Source organism: Pelodiscus sinensis, chromosome 2 (assembly GCF_052426305.1).
Source record: "Pelodiscus sinensis isolate ZL-2025 chromosome 2, ASM5242630v1, whole genome shotgun sequence".
Taxonomy (NCBI): Eukaryota; Metazoa; Chordata; order Testudines; family Trionychidae; genus Pelodiscus; species Pelodiscus sinensis.
Genome location: NC_143053.1, coordinates 158,758,974 through 158,784,710, shown reverse-complemented (window position 1 = coordinate 158,784,710; position 25,737 = coordinate 158,758,974). Strand labels below are relative to the sequence as shown.

The 25,737-nt window shown below is 40.7% G+C and overlaps 1 protein-coding gene across 15 annotated transcripts in view; it reads right to left on the bottom strand.

Annotated features, from left to right (window-relative positions):
* The window catches only part of COBL (cordon-bleu WH2 repeat protein), a 228,174-nt gene that overhangs the window by 9,853 nt on the left and 192,584 nt on the right, over positions 1-25,737 (bottom strand). For 14 of the 15 annotated variants that reach the window (XM_089776491.1, XM_075921658.2, XM_089776492.1 and 11 more), the window contains 4 exons: positions 21,414-21,723; positions 5,743-5,846; positions 1,707-3,760; positions 930-1,046 (listed from right to left, as the gene is read on the bottom strand). In XM_089776491.1, coding sequence (XP_089632617.1) covers positions 930-1,046; positions 1,707-3,760; positions 5,743-5,846; positions 21,414-21,723 — 2,585 coding nt within the window. The remainder of the gene's footprint in view (positions 1-929; positions 1,047-1,706; positions 3,761-5,742; positions 5,847-21,413; positions 21,724-25,737) is intronic. The other variant, XM_025178085.3, reaches the window with a different exon arrangement.

Here is a 25,737-nt window from a genome sequence, read left to right as displayed (position 1 = left end):
TATTCGGCGTAGTCAAAGAAGCAGGGATTTAAATAATCCCCGCTTCATTAAAATAAAAATGGCCACCACTCTGTGCCGACGATCAGCTGATCCGGCACAGCGCGGCAGTCTAGATGTGGTGCGGTCGACAAAGGAAGCCTTTGTCAACCGTTCCGGTATGCCTCTTACCAGAGTGGTTGACAAAGGCTTCCTTTGTTGACTGCGCCGCGTCTAGACTGCCGCGCTGTGCCAGATCAGCTGATCATTGTCGCAGCGAGGTGGCCATTTTTATTTTAATGAAGCGGGGATTATTTAAATCCCCGCTTCTTTGACTATGCCGAATAAACTATTTTATATGGCTCCGTCGATGGAGCCATGTAGTTTAGACGTAGCCCTAGAGTTGTGGGGAAACATGCCAGATTTTTAGTTAGTTGCTTGCAACTGCATGCATATGTTGCATGTATCTAACTAATAACCATAAATTACAGTGTGTATGTGGAAATCAAGTACTTGCATGCACATACAGCCAGCTAGGTAGACGCCTGGGGTATTGTGAGACGTAAATTAGGTGGAGTGAAAATTGCATATTCCTACAGTGAAAAGCTCATCTATAATGCCTAACCTTGTGAAAATCCTGAACTGAAGATAGCTGGGTCAAGTATCTGGAGTGTGCAGTCCCCTATTAAACTAATTTGGGTTTACCTTGATTTAATGTGTGCATTAACAATTGTTAGTCCCAGCTAACAAAATCAATGAAGTACTACAGTGGAATGAAGATTTTGGCCCATCACGTAAGCATTACAGTCGTGCCCTATGTTGTCAATGTTTTTTCTAAAGTCTTCTTGTTGCAATACACATTACTTTGCATCACTTTAGGTCATTGTGCACCCGACATATTCAGTAGGAATAACCAATAAGAAGAGCACTGATCTTATTTATCTATTTTTTACCTTTTTCAGTCTTGATGTGCCACTGTGGCCTCTGATTGCTGCCAGCAGGGCTGAACGTTCATTCTCTGGCTCAGCATATGAGTTCTTCTGACTTCCATTTATCACGCTGTCTGAAGTCTAGCATATGAACAAAACAGACACCATCAGGTTGTTACTAAATATTTACTTGGACATAATTTGAAGAAACATTATTAAATTGCTTAGCACACATATATTTTAAGCTCTGTGGGCTAGGCAGCTTGGCTTCCTTTATGCCTAATTCTGCATCCCTTAATCATAATGCATACTACCTACTCATGCAAGTGGCCCCATTGAGTTACATTTTGCTCAGAGGGCAGAATCAAGTCCTGTGTGTATTGTGCAGAACACCAAGCCCAGTACCAGCTGTTAATAAATAATAAATCTTGATGAAGTAACGTAATTGTGTATCTTTCATTCGAATGTAGCTAAATGTTTCCTATATACTGCACATTCTGATGTTTACATAACCTTCAGGAATACAGGTTAGGCTTGTAGGTTAACCTTAATTATTTTTCCCTACATCAGTATTCTTCTGGCTATTCTAACTAGCACAAGCGGCTAGGCTATTGTATAACAATATACAGGATGTGAGGAATAGCCAGCGGTCAATTCTGAATGTTGCTATTATAAGTTTTTTAAATAGTACATGCACTTCAGCACATGAGCAAGAGTACCAGGTATAGAATAAGCTGGTGTCTACTCTGGTAAATACAGACTTTTTCAGTTTCAATGGCCTAAATAAAGTCTCCACTTTACCTTTCGTAGTTTTTCCTTTCCTCCTGCAGTCTGAATGGCTTCCATTAATGTGCTGTGCAGGGATGAATCTTTCAGAACTGGTTTCTGGACAACAGGTTTGAACTTCTTCTTTGGCCCAAAAATATCAGTTTGTATAATATCATCAGATTTATGTATATCGTTTATTAGGGGAACAGCAGGCTTCTTGTCTCTTTGAGAACTGATGTGGTTATTCACAGGTGTAATATTGAACTCTGACAATGCTTTTAAAGAATTAGTTTGTATATTGTTAGCAGGATGCCATTTAGTGGACCTCGATAATGAGCTGTAAGAGGCTGTAGATGTTGGGAGATTGGGTGATGTGAGCGATGAGGAAGAATTAGCATGGTCCGTCTTCTCACCTTTCTGATCAGACAAAGCATGTGTGTTTTTATCAACTATACTTTGTCTGCTGTTAAAACTGTGATTGCTTTCTGCAGGGTAGTTATCTTTTGAAGAGGATTTAGTAAGCGGTACACTGATGCTCCGTTTATAGAAACCTACAGGGGTAACGTGATTCAGTGACTTGATAGTCACTGTTTTGTTTTCCATGGCAAAATTATCACCAAGTGTCAACCTGCCATTCGATGCTTTGTGACTGCAGGTAAATATATCTGAATGAGAGTCTCTCATTTCTGCAGGTTTCACTGCCCTAGGGCTGTTTTTGGCCACAGTAATGCATTCTTTGGGGAGAGGTTCTGCTCCAATTTTTATCAATGTTTCCTCATGTTTATTCTCATTTTTAACATGCTTCTCTGTCAAATCAGTCTTTAATGTAAGTGGATCAAGACGTTTTGCAATGGCCGATGCAACATAATGGCTTGAAGTTCTTTTATAAGGCTTTAAAAATGGGAACTCTGTCTCGTCCTTGTTAATTGTTGGGAATGCTGATGTTTTTACCTGAGACTGTGTGGCTGGAACAGGTGGTTTGATTCTTTCAAGCTCAAAATGCCTTTCAGCCACATTTGACGTAATTGTTTGTGATGGTATTGGTTTTGAATCCATTAGAGAGATAGGTTTGCTTTCAGATTTTGAATTAAAGGGTTTTGAGCTCACAATGGCTATTGACTTTTTAGAATTATATTCTATAGACTTGTCAGATTGTTTTTCCATAGAGTTTTCCCTCCAGAATGCCTTTACTCTCCCAATATGAGGTTCTTCAGTTTCATTGGAAGAAAAATCTGATGTGTTCTTCTTATCAGCATTTGGAGTGATCAGGTTGCCTAAGTCATCTATCTTAAGGGCACCAGTGGTGAAGGAATTCCCTCTATCAAAATATTTTTTTTCAGGCTTGGGAGGAACAACTTTAAAGGTTGTCAGGCCTACTTTAGGTTCATAGCTTGTTACAGAACTAGGGACACGATGACCCCACTGGCGCGGGGATAAGACATCTTTTTTTTCCTCAGTGGTTTTGTTTGATGTGGGCTTGAATTCCAATTCTGTTTTCATTTTGTTCAAGATTTTTTCCTGACTATTTTGTTCATTATATGGATTTGTTTTCTCTCTTGCTATCTGTATTTCAGTCACAGGCGTGAGAGGAGAAGAAATCTGTGTGGGTTTGCATTCTTCTGAACTTACACCACTTTTATAGGTGTTTTCCAGCCCCAGGTTGTTTTCATTTCTCTTTTCAAACAAAGATGTAAGAGATCCAAACTTCTCTCGCTTTTGTTCTGCATGCAGGGAATTAAATACATCTTCAGAGGACTGCTGGTGAATTAAGTCCATGGATATACTTAGGGACATGTCATTTACCTGTTTCTTATCAAAAGACCCTGCACTGTTATTTGTAAAGTTCCATAAAGTAATGGAATCAGCTGAGATAGCTTCTTTATCATTTTCTTTAGGGAGTAACATATTCTCTTCATCTTCAATTGGACCTATGGTGTTAACATCCAAGATATCATCTATGTTTGTTACTGGAACAACAAAAGCAGTATCTTGAGCAGCACCAGCATTGATGAAATGCGGGCTGGACACCCCATTTGTGTGGTCTGCCACAGAATCATTATCTGCTTCACAGTGTATACCTTCCATTGCTGCAAAAAATACAAACAAAAGCTTTCACAAATTGGTCACGTTTGCAACCTCACTGTCTATTACTCAAAGATGGTTTAGACAATCATAACAAATATGGATTTTGATGACAATTACATAATTCAGGACATACCTGGCTCACAAGCAAACATTTTCCTGTTGTAAGAAAAATCATTATCTGCATGCATATATTTTATTGTCTAGCTGATTATTACCATCAGCCTATTGTGTGTGTGTAACCCACTCCCCTCCTGTGGTATACTGTCCCATCTAGTGGTATCAAGACCACTTAGAGAGAATAAATCTGCTCTACAGTGTTAGTTACCAGCCAGGTGGCTTTTGGCTCATGTGCTAAGCACCAAAAGATCCAGGTTGAATTCCACCTGCTGACAACTGGGGTCTGTCAATGTTACATGTACATGCCTCGCGATGTATTCAAAGGGAATCACATGTGTAGTTGAGGGTAGAATTTAGTCTACTGTTTATACCTTAACTTTCACTAATGTTTCAGCGACAAACTCTTTATTGCAATACTCCAAAGGAGAAACATTTCAGAATAAACAGAAAACATCTCTAAATTATTATTTTTAAACCTAGTTAATAAAAGAACCTGTCTGCGGGACTACTTCAAGGAAGCCAACAAAGAAACAGAACTTGCATTTCTTCTTCTATCATCCTGCCCCCTATCATCATCCAGGAATGTAACAGCTTCATTGTGAAAGAAGCTATTGGATTTATTTCTTCTTTCAATTATTTAAATGAATTTAATTCAATTAATTAAAGAAGGGTTCACATCATTTTGAATCGAAACACATAATTGAGTGATATTTTGATTTATCACAGGTGGTTAGGAAGTAGGGTATTTCTTTGTGAAGAACAGGCTATTTTTACCTAAACTGGTCAGAATGTTAATGTTATAACTTTAAACTGCATGTAGTAATGTGGTTGAAATATCATATAGAAAACATCCCCCCCTTCTCCATGAGGGATGTAAGAGTGTAACCATTCAAATGGTTAACCAAGAAGCATCAGCTGGTTGGATTTTGTTATGGTTAAACTCTTGGCCGGTGTGCGCAAGCTCTGGCTGCTGGCCTTGCTCCCGGGGAGCCAGCTGCCACCCCGCGCTGTGGGCTCTGCAGTACAAAGCTTCTTCTGCAGAACCTGCGGTGTTGTCAGGCCCCCAGGACTGGTAGCCAGGAGCCAGTGCACACTGGGAGTCGGCTTATAAACTCCCAGTATCAGAGCCCACAGTGTGGAGTGGCAGCCAGATCTCAGAAGTAGGACCGGCAGCTGGCGCTGGTGTGTGCGGTGACCCAGCCTATACTATATTATATTATAATATAACCTGGCTCCTGGTGCACACCAGGACCTGGCTGCCAACCCCACTCCTGGGGAGCCAGCGGCACGGTGGGCTCTGCAGTATAATCCTCAGGATTATACTGCAGAATCTGCAGTGCATATAACTACTAGGATTTTTAATGGTTTCACAGTTACTTTTTAAAACCGTTTTCCCAACCCTATTCTCCATTTGATCCTGACAGTATTAAAGCAGTTTATGTGCTGTAAAATGAGAAGATCCTGCTGCAAAGATGCAAGCTACATATTGCACATCGATCAGAAACATAGTGCCAAATTCTCTACATGCCTAACTCCACTGAAGTCGATGAAAATATGCCAGCAGAAAATGTGGCCCATAAAGTGTGACCTTTCTGGTAGCAGGCACTCATATACAATGACGTCCATATAAATATGTGGATAAATAGGTAATAGCAGCTGAAGGATACCAGTTTAATCCAGCAACAAAATAATGTGGGTTAGAATAGCAGCAATTCAGATGGTGGGGGCCAAATTTTGCTCACAGCTATATGTGTAGCTCCCGGTGACTTGCATGAGAACACTGCACATGCATAAGGCAGAAACTGACCCTGTATATTTTTACTGTCCCTTACTACTTCTGTAGCTCAGAGATGACATAGTTCCCTACCTTCTAAACTGACATCTAGTTCAGCCACAGCCTGCTGGAGTCGTGCAGCAATGAATACGTCCTCATTGTCATTCTTAACTGCAGTCATTTCTTCATCTCTGCTACTAATTGAAAGAGAAAAATGGTGGGGTTATTTTCGTATTGTCACTCTGAAAGCCATTCTTATTTCAACCCCTTTGGTTTCACTGTAGATGTGAAGCACATGCCCCCAGAAGTACAAAATTCAAGCAGAGCTACCAGCACGCACCATACTGATGCAACCACATCTCTTATCTTTGCACTGTGGGATATTTGTGGTTTTTCCTCAGAGTGCTGCTGATCAAAAGATTAGGATTAATAAAGCTGGTCACAAAGAAATGGTTCGGATTCACTGTGAAGTCTGTACAAAGGAGAGTGCCCAAATGGAAATTGTTTGCATATCTGTGTCGTTTTAAAGCTGTCTGCTACATGTGTTGTGCACATACTGCACATGCATATGAATTGCAATTAAAAATAACTAGGCTCTGTTAAAAATCTATTTTTCATTTTGAATGGAGGAAAAAAGGGGTAACTAATCTCTTTGGAGACATTTTGGATCATATTTATTATGGGCCTCATTTTTTTCTCAAATATACCTGTGTAATTAGAAGTAACACCCCTGGTTTCAATAAAGTTTTGGAACGGTCTAAAACCAGTGTGAAATCAGAATTTGATACCATGTATTTTCTCCATTTGTCTTTAAAAAAAATACCACTAATATGTGTGTGACAACAAGCTCTTTGTTTCTTAGAGGTGAAAACCTGGCCCCTGAAATCAGTGGGAATTTTGTCATTGACATCAGCGGACCCAGGATTTCACTTTAGGAGTTTGTTTATTCCTTCCCCTTATTCATCACATTGAGTAATAATGTGGCATCTAAATTAAAGTTTGTCCTTGTGATTAGGCTACCAATAAAATAATCTCCTACTCTAACTGCTCTCAAATCTTTTCAATGGCTTCCTTTTGCTTGTCAAGCTTCTTATCCTCACTGTACAACTAGCTCCTGTCCACATCTGCTGTTTCCATTTACTTCCCTACTCACTTCCTACATTCCTCCCAAGCCTCTTTCCTGAATGTTCAATTTTACTATTCTCTTCTTCCATGCCCCAGTCTTATTCTTGAAACTTTCCCTTTTCCTTCTGCCTATAATGATGTCATTCTTCTCACTCAATTCCATCTTTGAACATACTTCTTTCTCGGAGGCCTTCCTATTTTAAAAATATAATAAAAATGTAGTGCTTCAAGTAAGAGTGTTCAGCAAATCATGTAAGGTCTGAATGGTGCTGTCTGTGTTTGAGCCGGACTGCAGGGGACCAAATCTGCAGAGTACCACTGACTGTCAAGCATCTTCAACTGTAGTTACACTCAATAGGCACTCAGCACTTCCCCATAAGAGGCCTTCTGAGTCTCGATGGGTTCTAAATTAGTGGTTACCACCCAAGAAAGCGAACTGGAAATCACTGTGGATAATTCTCTGAAACCTTCAGCTCAGTGTGCAAGCTTTGTGGTCAAAAAGGCTAATGGAATGTTAGGAACCATTCAGAAGGGATAGAAAATAAGCATAAAATATTGCCACTATATAAATCCTAACCTTTAATATTTGTAGGCTGAAAAAAGAATACAGTGGAAAAGGGAGAAAGACTACAAAGATGATCAAGGGTACGAAACGCCTTCCATGTGATGACAGACTAAAACAATTAGGACTCTTCAACTTATAAAAAAGAAGACAAAGGAGGGGAGGATGTGATAGAGGTCTATAAAATCATAAATTGTGTGGGAGAAGTGAACAAAACTGTTATTTACCCTTTTACACAAAAACCAAGGATCACTTGATGGAATTAATAGATAGCAGGTTTAATACACACAACTGTGGAAAAAGTACTTCTACTATCTTGTGGAACTCATTGCCATGGGCGGTCATTGAGGCCAAAAATAAACTAGGTTCTAAAAATAACTGTATACATCATTTCATAATGAATAGGTCCAAGATGGTTAGGGATGCAGCCCCCTATTGGAGTGACCCTAAATTTCTGACTATGAGTAGTTCTGAGTGGCAGACAGAGGATGATCACTCCATAACTGCCTTCGTCTGTACCTTCCCCATGAAGCTCTGGTGTGGGCCACAGTCACAGACAGGATACTGGGAAACATGAACCACAATATGACCCAATATGGCAGTTATATGTCCCTATGAGAGTCTACAAAAAGCCATTTTGTTTTGTTTATTGAACTTGGGCTGCAAAATGTCCTTTTGCTATTGCCTTTTGAAATAGACCTCTGAACTCAATTTTTGGGATTGTTCTCCTGTTTTTGTTGTTGACATAATTAACTCCTTACTACTCATTTTACTTTTTTAAGCCATTTTGTTGTTATGAGACTCATGCCAGATGACATGTTTCTTTGTGCATGAAAGCTTATGCCCAAATAAATCTGTTACTCTTTAAGGTGCCACAGGACTTCTCGTTTTCTTTTAACATTCAGCTCTGCTTTCCCACACCATTGTGTAAGCATTCCTACAGCTCTGTGAATAAATGCACAGATAAATTCCTGGAGCTTGACTGTCCTCTTACGTACATTAGTGTAAATGAGAAGTAACTCCCCTGACATTATATAAGTACATGAGTATAAGTGAGATCAAACTCAAGCCCCTAGTCTTTGCCAATACATAAATAAATAAGCCCCAGAATATTTTTCAGATGTTTTTCACTGTCAAAGATACCAGCTCATGACCATGTGCTGAATAGTAAGAAAGTTAAAACATAGCACTTTAACATCCATAGGCACAGGAGGCATGGAAAATAGTGGTGCAAGGGGTTTTGCAGCACCCCCAGGTTATGCACCCAGCGTCCTCGCACCCAGGGCCCAGCCCTACTGTCGACCTGCCATTAGCTCCACCAGCCCCAGGTCCCAGCCTCTGGGCAGCCCCCTTGGGTTCCTCTCGGCCCCGCAACCCCGAAGATGACCACCGTCCCCAGCATCCATGCCACTGGTTCTGCAGGCTCTGTTGCTGCTCAGTATTCTACTGCTGGCCTGGGACTCTGCAGCAGCCTCCAGCTGTTGCTAGGTTGCCAACTCTCCTGGACCAGATATTGGGAGTTGAAGATGCTACACATCACCTGGGATCAGGCCCTAGATGTGTTTATCACCAGTCACATTACAATATGTTAACCTGAGTTTTCTTGTCAAGAGACCCATGCAAAGGCAAGGGAGCAAGAAAGGCAGATACATCCTCATCTGATCTACTGACTGAAGAAGTGAAAGATAGAATCATAGAATCATAGGACTGGAAGGGACCTCAAGAGGTCATCGAGTCCAGCCCCCCGCCCTCAAGGCAGGACCAAGCTCCGTCTACACCATCCCTGACAGATGTCTATCTAACCTGTTCTTAAATATCTCCAGAGAGGGAGATTCCACCACCTCCCTTGGCAATTTATTTAGTGGCTAAGTCAGGAGATGTAAGCCCAAGTCTTACAAAGAAAATGAAGTAAATGGAATTACTCATTTGAGTAAAGTTATAGATTTTTCTAAGCTCTTTGCAGGACCAGGCCTAAGCAAGGGCTCAACTACCCAAACACAGCTTAGGGTTCTATGATGTGTAGGTTCTAATACTATGCTTCTCATTATCATTACCTTCCATCAGTACATTAAACATCAGAATTCGCATCTGTCGTGCTGTTTGTTTTCTTCTCCTCTTGTCCCAAGAGTCCTAACTATTTCTCCCCATATTATGTATAAGCCCCCCCATTGTAGACAAGCCCAGAAGGAGCAAATTGTGCTCAAGTGCTAGGGACAGAAAGTAATGAGTTCGAATTCTATCTGTACTAAGGACTCACTGTGTCATCTCTGGGATGTTGTGTAGAATCCAATCCATCTGTCATTGAAGTCAATAAGAAACTAGATTTGGCCCTGATAGCTAAATTATTACGGTCCCTTAACAGGCACAGGAAAGGTAGAAGCAGCAAGGATTTCTTCCCAGTCTCTGTGCACTTGTGCAGTGACTAAAGATTATTTGCTTCCTAATATCTGTGCCTCAGTTTCTTTAGCTGTAAAACTGAGTTAATACCCAACTCACAGAAATGTTATGCGAAGATAATCAGTTGCTTGTACAGTGCTTTGGAAATGAAAGCACCGTACTATTATTTTTCTCTGAATCATAAAACTTTTTGTGCATTTCTTAATTCTAATGAGATTAATTCTCCCTCCCCCCCCAAAAAAAACCCTTCCAATATCCATATATAAATACTAGAGCTCTTCTCCAAATTATCATGGTTTCAAAATATATAATGTGTGTGTGTCTTGAGTGAGAGGGAAGGTTTAGGGGTTTGCAGTAGCTCACATGACATGTAAATATGCTTAAAACTACTTTTCACACGACAGTATTTAGCAAAAGAAAACAAAAGAGCCTTTAATTTCTTTTTAAACCTTCCCTCTCGACCCCTTATATTTTTCTTTTGTTGACAGTTCTGTTTTGGCTAGAATCCAAGACAAACATAAGATTTATTCTGATATTGTGTTTTACATGGTGGATAAACATTAGCAATGGCATTTTCTCACACACACTTCTTTTCATTTGGGGAAAGAACATGATAAACTTCAGGCTGCTTTTCTCACACAACAATAGGTGCTGAAAATCACTGCACTGCTGAGTTTTTAGCCAAGTTAGAAAGAGCTAACGTGCACAGCTCCAGGACGCTGCTCCCTATATTACTTATGGAGATTAGTAGAGAGCCATGCAAGAACAAAGGACGGAGTGCAGCAACTGCTCACCTACTGGCTTTACCATTCCACTGAGCTGAGGCCACAACACAACACTCCTCTGCAGTCACTGGCTCAGCTGGAGACAAAATGAAAGTTACAGCAGTGTTTTGTCAAATTAGCACCGTAGAAGAAGGACTTTTATGAGAAAGTTTACATTCAAAAGGGAGAAAAGAAAAAGCTTAGGTACATCTAGTTAGAAATAGAGCTTTTTAAACCATTAAAGGCACTGTAATTGCAATCAGAAACACTGCCATTACATTTAAAGTGACTTCTTTGGGTTTTAGCAAAGGATCAAATTCAACCAATTCTGAATTAAAAGTATTTCCAAAGAATTATGGAAAGGCTGATATACAGTATCAGATGTAGATGGCTAACACGGTGTGAAAGTAACAAGTTTCTTACAGGTGCTGTTGTATCCCCCATTGCCTCAGGGGGAGGAGTAGCTCAGGGCAGAGGGTTGGGGTGTGTGAAACGATAGTACCTATAAAAAATGTAAGTGAGGGGTGGAGTGTGGGGGGCCTCAGGGCCGTGGTAGGTATGAGGGGGTTGCAGGAGTAAGGGCAGGAATGTGGGAGTGAGGACGGGCTCGGGGCAGGGGGTTGTTGCTTGGGGGGTGCAAGAGTTAGGGTGGGGTGAAGAGGGGCTCAGTGCAAGGAGCTGGGGTGTGCAGGAGTCAGTTGGAGGTTGAGGAAGGGGTTAAGGGCAGAGGTGTGGGGAAGCTCAGAGCAGAGAGGCTGTGGGGAGTCCAGAAGTCAGGGAAGGGGGCTGATGGTGTGGTGGGTTCTGGGCAAGAGGGTTTGGGAGTTCAGGAAACATGTCAGGGAGCGGGGGCTATAGGGGTGAGTGTGAGGGGACAAGGTCACCATTTTGGGCAGGGGGAGAGGGAGAAGAGTCTGCAGTTACACATATCCAGTTGCTGCTCCTCTTCTCCTGATGATCAGGGAATGAGGGGAAAGTGTGTAGCCTGCTGCATCCCTTCTCTGTCCCTCCCCTGGGCAGAGGAACGAAAGGAAGGCACACAAGCTGTGCACTTTCCTCTGCCTCCCTGATAGTCACAGGAAGGGAAGAGCAGCAGAGTTCCAGATATGTGCAGCTGCTTACAGCGCTGGGAGCCACACTGGTACTTTACAAAACTGTAACTTGGGGGGATGGTTTTCTCACCCGAGCCCAACAGATACAGCACTGTAAAATGTGCACTTATACACCTCCAATTCTGACACCCTCCTCCCCTACCAGAGTTAGAAAATGATCTCTTTCTCCTGTAAGCCTACTCCCTCCTTTCTGAGGTGCAAGTGCACTTCAGTGCATAAACTTTTAATGTTTCAGCTTCATATGACCAAAGCCTGCAAACAGTGCCAAATTATGTGTTGTTAATGTACTGGAAAGTACATTCCATTTGGGACTGGTTAGATAACAAAGTCATCATTTGTCTTTAATGCATGGTTTCTGAAAGTGACAGGCAAATAGAAGAAAAAACATTAGGTCTATGGTCTGCCATTGTCTGAATGCCACACATCCCTGCTTTTCATGTTGTTAAAGAAGAATAAAAGGCAAGTAGCACTCCCTTTCTGGACGCAGGAGAGCTTGGTTATCAGGTTTATTGGAGTGTATTATATTTACAGGAGGGTAAAAGTGTGCACAAAGGTTGAATGCATCTATTTTTGATTCTCAAAGAGTAACTGGCTTGTCAAGACTAGGGTACGTGGGTCTAGTTATGCCCTCAGATAGATCAGCATGACCACTAATTGATTTTAATGGGAACTGCATGAGCATATTTGAGAGAAAAATGGGGTTGCAACAATATTTTACAGTCCTATTATAGGTCTTTTTTGTGTTCACTGGTGAAAAAACACCACACACAAAACAAAAATGTTGCTGCTTGATATGTATTACTGCTTTGTATTTCTTAAGGCCTTCCGTCTAGCATTATCCTGGTGCTTTACATACAAACATTAATAAATTAATCCACAACATACCACTTTGGAGTGGAGAAATAATACCCCAGTTTTAAGGATGGGGAAACTGAGCTATTGTGAGGTTATCGTTCTGGTGGAAGGTTGAGCACCAAAAAAATCTGAGGAAGAGCCAGAGACTCTCAATCTCTTGACTCGCAGCAGTGCAGCTCTCTCAATGTGACACTTGTAAAAGATTCTAACAATTCCACAAGCACCACACCCTTTTCTTATGTATACATTGAATGAAAAGCTAGTGTGGACTGTTGCTCTAATGGCTGAAAGTGCCTACTACTTTAGAATAATAGCTGCATCATCATCTTCCCTCTGTGAGCACCAGTTAACAAACAATGCACAAAGACGTCCAGAGTCGTGTCAGGATTTTTAAGAGTGGGTTTTGGGGAGAGAGGTAAAGAGAAGAGAAGAGAAAGCCAGAGATAGAGAAGGAAAGAACAGAAATAAACCATATTTGTAGAATTTGAGGATTATGAATCTCTTAAATATTTTTTGTGTGGGGGGCGGTCATAAAAGTAATTTCCATTCCCCCAAATACTCCTATTATTTTAATTATTTCTTCTCTATAAAGTGGACCCTATGTCCTGGTATTAGAGCTAGTCCAGATATTCAGGGCTTTATCTTATATAAGTGCCTATTACTCCCCATCCTGATTTTTCACGCTGGCTATCTGGTCACCTGACTATAAGCACAATTCAGATGAAGTAAAATGCCTTTTTAACCTCGCTAAAAGAAAACCTGTCCTATGTATTAGGGGCAATACAACATGACATTCTTATAAACTAGAGAACTGAGATTCAGATGAAATTAGTATAAGGTAGATACAAAGTGACTAAAAGACCATTCTCAAAGAGTGGTTAGCAATAGTTTGTTGTGAAATGGTGTGTGTGAAGCAGGAATCCTGGGTCCAGTACTATTCAATATATTCATTAATGACTTAGATAATGGAGTGAAGAACGTGTTTATGAAATTGGAAGATAATGCCAATCTGGGAGGGACTGTTAGCACTTTGGAGGACAGGATTAGAACTGGCGAACTGGAGAATTGATCTGAAATCAACTAGATGAAATTCAATAAAGACAAGTGCAAAGTACTATATTTAGGAATTCAAAATCAGACAACTACAAAATGGGGATACTTGTCTAAGCTGTACTTCATTAGAGATTTGCTGATGCATTTGCCTGATGAGGAATAATTGTACTGCTGAAAAGGATCTAAGGGTTATAGTGGACCACAAATTAAACGTGATTCAACATTGTGAGGCAATTACAAACAAGGCTAATACAATTCCGGGATGTATTAACATGAGTGTTGTAGAAGGATGTAAGTGTCCTACTCTTAGGGTGACCATATTTATCTATGCTGAATATGGAACATCTGGTAAAATTATTCATATCCAAGGAAGTCCAACAGCAATCAATCAGAACTGTGCAGTAGAAGCATTCAAATGAATATGAAGTTGATAGAGCCTCTGTCTAAAAAGAAATACTGAGTGGTTTGAGTCTTTTTATTTACCTCCTTCTCTTTAAGGTTTGCCTGGGGCGAGGTGACACATGCACATTCTGGTACACCCTCTCTCACACAGGGATGGGGGTGACTGACCGACCTGACTCAACCCTCCCTGCTCAGTGATCTCCACATTCCATGCCTGGCTGGGCCCCAGGGATGGATCCACCTTTTCTGGTACCCACTGCTGTGTCTTCTTGAGGCAACATATGGGGCACATATAGGGTCACACACCTCCCCCAGATTTCTGTGAGGGTTCGGACCAGAACATGGACAGCAGCAGCTTCCAGCCACAGAGATGACTTGGCCCATGCCTTTGCAGAAATAATCTCTTCCCTCCTCCCACACCTGCTCCTCTGTGATTAGAAGCAGCTTGTCCCTTTCTGCCTATAGAACAGCAGCAAACACCTCCAAGCTGCTGCTGCCCACTGACATAACCCAGCCATCTCCTGTCACCTGGCTACCACGTGGGCAGGAAGGGTTAATCCCTAAACATGCCTTGTGCACCATGGAACCTGATTACAGGAGTTTCAGGGAACTGGGCCAGAGAGGTGGCTCAGCAGGGTGAGTGTCTAGGGACAGAGCAGTCCCACACTCCTAGTGGCAGGAATCAGGTCAGGGACAGCGTGGGAAAAAGGTCCTAAATCCTTGCCCAGGGAAGGGACACAAAGACTATAGGGTTGGGAAATCAAGATGTTGGAAATAACTTCCTTCCCACTCCTCCAGAGCTTAGCTGGGGCTACATCTATACTGCAGGCTTCTTGCGCAAGAACTTTTTACACAAGAAACTTCCAAGAGCACGTCCACACTGCCATGTGCTTTTGCACAAGAGCATCCATGGCAGCGTGGACGCTCTCTTGCGCAAGAAAGTTCTGATGGCCATTTTATCCATAGGCTGCTCTCTTGTGCAAGAAACCCCTGTTTCACACATGCCTTTTTGCGCAAAAGCTCTTGTGCAAAAAGGCTTATTCCTTGCAGAAAGAGGAATAACTCTTGCGCAAAAAGCCCTGTTCTTATGATTACTGTACTTTTTCTTGCGCAAGAACGCGTTTGTAGTGTGGACGCTCTGCAAGTTTTTGCGCAAAAACTCTGCAGTGTAGATATAGCCTGAGGGATAGAGAAGCTTCTCAGTACCAACACTACTTAGGGCTTTGGCACATGCAAGGCTTGGCTCCTCCAATCTAGAGTCTCAAGCCAGAGGGTCTTGAGCTCTGGAGCCTCCCAAAAAGCATTTTTCAGCAAAAAATGGTATTTGCTGAAAACATTTCACCCAGGCTCTAATGCTGGGCACTCAAAATTGCAACTTCAAGTTCAACAGGAGCTGTATTTGAACAGAGTAAGTACTAGCGTTGCCTGGGTCCATAATTTGGAAAGTTTACCAAGTGTATTTTATTTCTTCATCCCTATAAACTCTCATAATTCGCTATGTTTTAACATAGTGTTTATGTTACAGTAAATTTGGTTTCCAATAACATTTTCTTCTAGTTTTCAAACCTTAAGTACTGATTTAGCTGTGCCAAAACAGAACACTACTCCAAATTTCTCCATTTTATCTCTTTTCTGTAAGGTTTATTGAGAAGAGTCCTATTCCAGGATCATCCTATGCTTCTGGCTCATTTTGGTTCAGTCTCTTGCAACATTTGCTCAGTTATGTCAATTTTGAGGACTATACTTGCTTTGGTGATTCTGTTTTGGTTTTATGAGAGAGAGTCCCATTCTAGGCACATCCCGTTTTCCTGGCACAACTAAACCTTGACATTGCTTTAAGTTCTGATAAGAGAAAGCTGTATAATGAATTTGGTGGTCCTACGTATTACGGTTTTGATGGGGTTCTTGATAAAATAGACAAACTCTCCAAAATATATCGTAAACTATATACTACTAAGCACTCTGAAAAAAGCAGGCCCTAGGAGTCTGAAATGGGAACCTATAGTGTACACTTTTGACCTTAATTTCTCTGTCTCTCAAGTCCCCATATGTAAAGTGTGGGCAATACCCTCCCTACACCTCACAGGGGGGCAGTGAAAATAAATTAGTGTTCATGCAGCATTTGGATACAAGAGTGATGAGCAGCATAGATAACCCAATGTAGAAATTAATAATTCTGACTTTAGAGCAAGGTCTGAATAATGTCGAGTAAATAAAGCACAAAGCCCCAAACTGAGCAAACTGGATAAAATAAAGCACTGAATAGTTGCTCATTAAGAGAGCACCATCCATCCTGTGCACAGAATGAGGCAGGGGTCCTGAAGAAAAAAATAAGTGATCATTTGATTAAAGACTATGTCATAAAAAATATGCACAAGGGTGGCAAATGAAGGTTGCTCTGGCATAGCCTAACTTTTGACTGCTTGATTTTACAACTTAGTAATGTTCTGTTTTGTGTGTAATTATTTATACAGCTCTACACAGCAGGAGTGCATGATGCTTTGTAGGCATATAACACTGACCAATCCTGGCCCCATGCAGCTGGCATGTAGACACCAAACAAAGGATGGGAAAAGAGGAGGTTGTGGGAGGACAGGAGTTATAACTGTGAGAGATCACGAGATGTGTTTATTGCTATGTATGCAACATTTTAACTTCTTTGAGGCTTGCCTATTATTAATTTAATACTATATATTAAAATTTTGTGAGCAGGTATGAGAGGAGACGGTAACCAAAATGCTGAAGGGTGTTCAGGGTCAATGCTTAATGTTGATTATAATATATTTTCCTATTATGGCAGCCCCTAAGGCCCTCAGTGGAGATCAGGAGTCCATTATGCTAGATACTGTGCAAACACTGTCACAAACGTACCTCGCCAGCTCTGCTTGAAATGCAATCTACAAATAGCAGTGAGGTCAGGGTAGAATGGGTAACAGGTTGGGCTAACTAGCTGCATACAATGTCTAGACCCCCACGGGAATGTACTCGGTTGGCTAGCCTAAGCTGGCACTCATGCTACAATCCTATTGTAAGTATACTAGCTCAAGCAGAGCTAGCATAGGTATGTCTATGCGAGCTGGGAATTACACACATCAGCTTCAATGTAGACATACCCATAGCAAGAAACTGCCCTTGTACCAAGAGCTTACAATGAAAATAGACAAGTGGTGAGAGAAAACAGAGGAACAGAAATGTGAAGTGACTTGCCCAAAGACATGTTGATGGCAGAGCACAGAATAGCTCTCTGAAAGTCTCCCTGTCTTGCATATTATGGGAAGAAAGTACCCCCTACTTGAGAAAATTGTACTGGAAGTATAAATACTATAGTCATTCTCATTTCTGAAAGCAGGTAGTGGTACATGTGTCATTGCATATCCATGCATAAATTTATGCTTGCCAACACATACAAGTCTACTGCATGCCTTTCAATTCACACATGGTTTCACTGACTTACATAGCATTTGATGAAGAGTCTCTGACTATAATTCTCTTTTGTGATTTTCAAAGGCTGGCATGCATTTCAGTTGCACTCTCTCAGAGTTTAGTCACATATCCTTATGATAATAAATAATAAAAGTATTTTAATTTATAAAGCCACCCATGCCTGAAGGCTTTTGGAAGCTTTAACAAAATGAATTAAAAATATAATTTGCCAAAAGTAGACAGCATCACAGAATACCTCCTGGAGCATGAGCTAAGCCTTATGTGGGACTCATTAGCCTATGTAAACACTTTAGACTGGATTTTTCTTTACTCATAGGTTCTTTATTGCACTGGCAGTGCAGCAGGATTTTAAATCAGAAATATGTGACTAAACTCTGAGAAAGTGCAACTGAAATGCATGCCAGCCTTTCAAAATCACAGGAGAGAATTACAGTCAGAGACTGCTCATCAAATGCTATGTAAGTCAGTGAAAACCATGTGTGCAGTCAAAGGGAAAATCATGCAGTAGACTTGTATGTGTTTGCAAGCATAGCTCTGTTCTCGGATATACCATTATCTTCACACTTTAAAGTGAGTGAGTATGTAATTTACTCCCACAGCCAGAATAGTAAAAAATAAATCCAGTATAAATGAGACTCAGGCCTTTTCTATCTGTAATACTTGTGTTTGCCTAGAAATTATTTATTTTGTCATGTAACTAAAGCCTAGTGTTTAGTCAATTTTATAATGATTAATAAAAATAACACAAATGTTTAGCATCTTCTGTAACAGCCTTTACAATTAGTTTTCAACTATTGGGCCAAATTAGTCTGTGGTGCAACAGCACTGGCTCAACGGAGCTCAGAACCACAGATGCGTTTGGCCCATTCTGGCTCACTGGTGCACTTTCATATAACACAAAATTAACTGGCTCCTGGATTATTAAAGTGAACCAAAACAATGGCATTTTACACAACATATTACTTGTCCTTTATAGGAATTAATGCTTGCCAGTTTATTTTATTTTAATCTTGAGCCAGGTTTCATGAACTTCAAGCACAGTTTTCTATTGGAGCACCAATGCTTAAGGAAAATAAATAAGGAACATAAATATAGGAAAGTATAGCTTACTGTCAATGGTTCATACAAAACTCTACTTTGATTTCGCTGGGAATCCATCTCCCAGATATAGAAGAGGGGATGTCATAGAAGGCCCATTTCCAGAGTTCCTGCCCATTTGAGGACCTACATAAAATCCCAAAGTCATAAGCACTGGAGCTTTGAAAATAGCATGCTCCAATTTTTCCTGCCGGGTTCAAAATTGACTCAAAACCAGATAATGAATCTAAGATTTTCATACAAACAGATATTTTACAAATAAATAAACATTTATCTTTTTTCCTAAGAAGGGTTTTTTTTTTGAAGACTTATGGAGTTGATCTCCAGGGAAGTAAAAATGGCATTGTTTTCAATACTGGTTTATTTATAAACAGGTTAAGAGTGAAGTTGGAATTTACACACTGAAGGAGAGAACACCTCAGTTTCAGAGGTTTTGCTGTCAGCAGCATAGCTGTTGTTGCTGTAATACAGAAACCAGTTACAGGTTTCAGGATTCCATAGGGTCCTAAAGTAGATCTGAAGTAGGGATGTAAAAATGGGGCTAACAATGTAACCACTAAAAATCATAATGGTTGTACAGTTACACACACTGCAGGCTCTGCAGTATATATCTTAAATAAGCTTTATACTGCAAAGCCCACAGTAAAGCCACCTCCCCAGGAATGGGACCGGCAGGGGCTGCTGCCAGGGAGGAGGCCTTGCTGCCGCTTTGAAGGCGTTTTGCTCCCAGGGAGGCTTTGTTGTATGCTTTGCAGCCTGCTCCCGGGAAGTCAGTGTGTAACCTGTGGCAGGTTAAGGGTGAGGCTTACCAGTTAGCCTATTAACCTTTTACAACCCTAAGCTGAAGTGATTTCATACTCACTGGAAGAGAATTAATTCCCTGAGCCCCCAAAGTATCATTTAAAAACCAATCACATTCTGGTAATTCAACATGAGGACTGAGATTTTTTATATGGACAGGATAGGAAATTTAAAATGGAATTTCCAACAAAATCCATAACTTAGATTTTTTGCATACATGTAACATTTCCTAATATAATCAACTTTATTGCCACGTTTATGTGGATGAGAGGCAAATCTAGGATGTTTTTGCCTTGCAGTGAAGCAAAAGGTAAGGCAGATGTTGACTTTTTAGTGGTGGTATGCCATTCTCATGGCATGTGATAGGTTTTTCACTTCTTGGGAAGCATGAAATGTGTCACCAAATGCAGCAATATACTTGGCATTGATTAGGAATGCCATATTACTGGCCTACGTTGTGGGGTATGTATCCTGTCCCTCAAATTCACAATTATGATATGAAATTTGGGGATGTGTAAGAAATGCTTGTGATAGTGAAGACTGTAGTTACTTTTGGGCAGTGTATACAATGTCTTGACCATGCATATTTTATCTAACCAGTTTGGGCCTTGCAGTTTCAGGTGAAGGTAAGGTCTACTGAAATCAGTAAGGGTATGTCTACACTAGCTCGTTAGTTCGAGCTAGGTAGGCAAATGAGGGCAACCGGGGTACGGATAGGACCTCTAATTCGAACTACCGGTACACATCGTTCCACGAACTACCTACTCCATGCCGCGTGTAGCTGTGGGCACGGAGTTCGGACTAAGGGAGATTTAAAAATGGCGGCGCCCGGGAACATGCAAATGATTTAAATCCCGGGCTTCATTTGCAACGCCGGCTGCCCTCATTTGCCTACCTAGCTCGAACTAACGAGCTAGTGTAGACATACCCTCTGAGTCTTTCCACTGATTTCAATGGCCTTTGGATCAAGCCATTAGAGCTAATCATATTATGCTAGTATATGTCATCCTCCATAAAAAAGTTATCAAGGGACCTATGGTGATTGCACACTGACTGTACATCAAGTGTCCAGTTTTGGACTGGAACACCCAGTCAAAAAGGAATCCTGAAGGCCCTGGTCAGCACTGCTGACTGGCCATTGAATGTCTGGTTTGCAGCTGCAGCAGAGCTGAAAGGCTCCGTACTAGCTGCTGCACAACCTGTGGGGAAGTAGCTGAGCTAGGATGTCCACCTCCTAACCTTAGTGGGGTCAGGAGAGGGACATACAGTGGATGGAGGCAAAGGTGTTTGGTGTTCTGGCATTAGAAAGCTGGCAACCCTAATTTAATCCTCTACTTAATTACAAATAAAGGTTTCCCTCAGAAATGTGTGGAAAGATATTAGATCAATGATACATACTCTTTTGAAGGTACAATAGATTTAGATACTTAATAGAGGGAGCATGGGCTTTGTGACGGATAAGGAATAACAGGCCCCTCCCTCATTTCAATCTTGCAGCAATACACAGAGTAGGGTGCCTTTCTGTATGCTACCTTGGACCACCCTCCTTGCAGTGGCAACATATGGTGTCATAACTGCCACTGATTTCCAATTTGCCTCTGCAGAGCACTAAGAACTTCTTTTCCATTCTCTCACTGACTTATTGGCGAATAAACAAGAAAGTCAGTTTTGCTTATGTTTGTAGTCTGTTTCCAGGTTCTTACGTACCAGCTGAGCACTGTGATATCTGGCTGAAGAAACCGAATAAAAATATTTAAAAATTTTTTCCTTGGTTGGCAGTATTATTGTAGACATGTTGATCTGCAATAAAATCACACCCCCTCACCCCATACAAAAGTCTTCACTCCTGCAGGATTAACCAAACTATGACACCAAATTATGTTAAACTTTATGGAGAAATTAGCTCCGAAGAACAGCAGAATTTTGCAAGAAATTACAAATTAAAACAAAAAAATTACTTCTACCAGTTGCTATAGGCACACGCTCTCAGGGCATTTTGGCACTAAACTTTTTCATTTCAATGAGCCCTTAGATGTTTATTTGGCATTGGGTTACAAAATAATAACAAGTAGAAGCTGGCTTTGTTAAATGCTTTCCTATAAGAAGGGCAAGTGAGGGTTTTTTTTAGATTGTTTTAAAAGTGGAACTCACCTGTGTTGAGCTTTTTCAGAATCGTTGCTGTCGCAGGAGGTATTCCTCACAGAGCACAACTCTGAGGCATAAGTTACATCCACTTCAGCAGGGTCCTCCAGACCATTGACTGACTTGTCTTTCAGTTTCATATTGTCATTTTGTGAATCCAATGATACAATATCAGATGGAGAGCTCACAACACCTGAGTCTTCAGTGGTGTCTTCTGATGCAAAACAGCTACTTACTGATGTTGTCTCCTCTACCTCTGCTAGCTCCAAAACCATATCATCCACAACATAAATGTTATCATGTGCGAGCTGCAGACTCTCTGAATGAAATACAGTAAAGATAGTTAGCTAAAAATCGCTGCTTATGCTTGGATAACTTGAAAACACATAGGGTGAAATCCTAGATCCACTGAGGTTTATGCGAGTTTTGTCACTGACTTCAATGGGTCCTGGTTTTCACATTTGATATATATATGTACTAGTTTGATTGGAAATGAATGGAAATGCCATCAAAAACAGCAGACGTTTGACAAAGATGACCTGCAAAAGGGGAAAAATTCAGGGGTTTGCCCATCTTTGCTTCCTGAGAGATGGTTCTCTTCTTGTATATTCCTCCGCAATTTTTTTCCTTATCATTTTTCCTTTAGCAAACTCAGGTCTGTCTCTGTTTACTTTGAAGAACTTATTCGAGCATTATAGGAGTGTAGATTTTCTGTTCCTTCAAACAAAGGGCAGAGTTGTTTTTAATCTTTAACTTAGAGAACTATATAAGAGCGAGGTATTGTTAAGAACAGAAAATCCCAGTATTTCATATCTATAAACATTATAAAGCAGCAAAAACAGGGAATATACCCAGTATTTCTCCTTTTGCAAGTCAAACTTCAATCTTGTAAAAAGATAAAAAAATACAAGTGATGAGTCTTAAACACAGTATTTCAATTCATTTTCTGTGCTTTTTCATTTCTTTAAGGCAACCATACAACGTTTGATCCCCCGCCCCCAGGTTTATTTGGGCTCCATTCTGTAATTTATTCATGTATAGGGATCTCTCACTAATGTCAACAGTTTTGATGGTGGACTGGAAGTAGGTCTGAGTCCAAAAACATTTTTTTCAATGAAAGGAATTAATATTATGTTTACATTTTTATTTTGTAATTATGAGAACAATCAGTTCTTTTTCTGCAGCCTTGGTAAAACGGAGGAAGTGAGAAATTAGATAAAAATGGCTGCTCTGACCTGATCCTATCAACACTTATGATTGTTGCTGAACTTAACATTTGAATACTCCCACTAGTATCACTAAATCTACAATGCTGGGTAAGATCAAGCACACACTTAAGATTTGTATGATCAGAGCCTAAGACTTCAGAAATAATACATGAATCTGCAAATCAGTAATAGGGATATGAACAACTATTTCATCTGTTTTGTCACATTTTGAGCTGTCATATTTTATTCCTTAGGGTTTTTAAATCTATTAGTCAATTGAAGACCACTTTGATTAAGAAAAAAAGAGATGTATCATAGAAATGGAGCTTTAAATAAAATATTTATTTTTAAAATGTATATCTTAGCAATGAAGCTTCAAACATTTAAATTAAATCCATGCAAAATTCTCCTTGGCTGAGTCTGCATAATGCCATTAAATACTGAAATTGATTTCTGACAGCAGACACAAACAAATTGAAAGGGTTACCAATCACAGTTAAAGTTATGTGCTGTCAAAGCATCAATATATATGACTGAGAATGTTGCAAAATCTTTGCTGTCAAGTTAGGCAGGATGCTACTCTATTTCTTTAATCTTATTTTCTATGATGCTAACTCTTGTTTTTCACATTTAATCAAAGATATTATCCTAGTTAAAAATCCTGTTTCTTATTTATTTGTAAAGAATAAGTGGCAGTAAATTGATTATGATATGGTCACAGTATAGGAAAGTGGTTAGAAGAGCATCAACATATGCAGAGATCTGAGAATAACCACGCTCTATAATCTCCAATACTGAAAAAGGATAACATGACCAGGAATAAACAAACACCATCATACTGTTTGGGCTGCTTGGTTTTCAGTTACACTAAAAAAATACATTGTTAAAGAGATAGTAAGATAAGAAAGAACACGGTGGGATACATTATTATGAAGTAAGAAATCAGTTTAAAGAACGAAGCACACAGAATGGACTTTGGTTTAGAAGGAATGCACAATGCAATATACCTTGATGCATGAAGTTTTGTATGTGACAATAAAATGCCTACATGTGTTGCCATGAACATGCCATAAATAAATCTGATCTGCAGCTGCCAGAGCTGTGCATGCTCAGTTTGTGGCTCTAGCACAATTGTGTGTCTGCCTGTGGAATTCTCCGTTTCCTCTTCTGTGTCTCCTAGAAACCCCACCTTTTCCTCCTCCCAGCAAATGTCTCCTGATGTGGAGGACAGGGTCTGACCTCTCTACTGGCCAATGTCATATGCCAGACAGCAGGTTGCCTAGTTACAGGAAAATGTCTTGAGATCTCCAGAGCACCGACCCATCCACTAAAAAACAAACTAAATAACCCTCCCCAAAGCCCTAGGCCGAAATGAGAATTGCAACCAGTGTATAAGCCTTAGATTCCTGTAGTCACATAAGTCAATGTGAGGACTTCCCCATAGTTATTAAACTGCAGTTCTACTCTGAAAACGGACAGTGTAAAATGGTATCTTCTTATTCCACACGGAAGGAGTAAGGCTATGATTGAAGTAGAAAAAAACCCCTGTTCTTTCCTTCCTCTTATCATGGCCATCTCTGGTGGGGGTGGGAGTTGGGGTGGCAGGCAGGCAGGGCCCAGGACAAACATCCCCTCTGTCCTAGTACAGACCTTGCTCCCACTCCTCCTCTTTCCCAAATCCCTGGCACACTCCCATTTTGCCTCTTCCCCCAAGCTGCTGCCCTCTCCTATCCTGAGCAATGCTGGGAGCGGGTGAGGCAGAGCATAGCAGAGTAAAGCAGAGCAAAGCAAGGCCAGTAGTACTGTTGCTGGGCCCCATGCTACCTAAACTCCATGGCTCCCTGAAGGGGAAGCCCCCCCCTCAAAGTGCAAGGCCCTATCACACCACTTTCAACAAAACAGCAAACATACAGCCCAGTCCTGAGTCCTTACTCAGTAGAAACTGCTACTCAAGTCACTATTCAAGACTGAGTAAGAACTTCAGGATTTGGTCCACAGATAATTATTACAGATAAATTAACATTGCTGAAATAATGCTGCACTCTGGAAGGTTGTCTTTCCTAATGATACTCAACAGGGCCAAACTCTGCTCTCTGTGACATCTAGGTTTTTCCACTAAATTCATTTGGGCTGTACCAGTGAAATGTAATGTAGAAGAGTGGTTCTCAACCTATTTATCATTGGCCACAGATTGAGAACCACAGTGCCCTCCACCTTAACCCTCCTCACAAACCCCTAAGCCCAGGACTCTCAGCCCAAAGACTGCTCTGTAGAACATTGGTGGAGTCAGGCCAGCAAGGCCCGGAATATTCCTGGCGCCTGGGTGCCGTGGGCCCATGCAACTCCACCCCTGTTGTCTTTTGTAAGTGGAATTGCAAGATGTCCAGCAACACACAGCACACTGTCTCACTTACCAGGTTCAGAGTCTGGAAAGCCCAAATGTGTCTTATAACACAGAGCTGCCCAGCCTAGGCAGTAAAATGCTCTGCCACTGCACAATTAGGTCAGCCAAAAGTTACAAACTTTTTTTGTGTGTTGTTTTGTTTTTAAGACTGTTTCCTGTGATCATCTAGAGGCAAAGAGGAGAGTAGCTCATCTGTCAGGAATGTGAGCTCTTGCTTAACACAAAAGGAACCTTGTCACTCTAATCTCAATACACTGTAAGTAATTAAGATAACACTAAACTCTGAGCTGCAGAGAATTACATAGATAGCATACATACACACGTTGTGCAGACACATTATACACACATACAATATATAAAATACATACAGTGTCTATATATGGTAAAGACATCACTTTCAGTTGTATCTTGCCTGATGTACATTTTCAACAATTTCCAGTTGATTATTACATGTAATATTTTATGAGTGACGGGGATATATTCTGTGCCTACTTACATTGGTGTAAACTTGGACTATCTCTACTGCATTTAAATGAGATCGGACTCAGTCTCCAAGACTTTACAATGAGCACATCTTAGAAGCATAAGCCTGAACTCATTAATGCCAATCATAAAACTTTCTCAATTCATTCATGTCAAGGTGCATTATTTTCCAAATTATGTCCTCTCTTTTTATGACAATGCAGTTTACTGACATATCCAGATGATAGAAATAATAAAC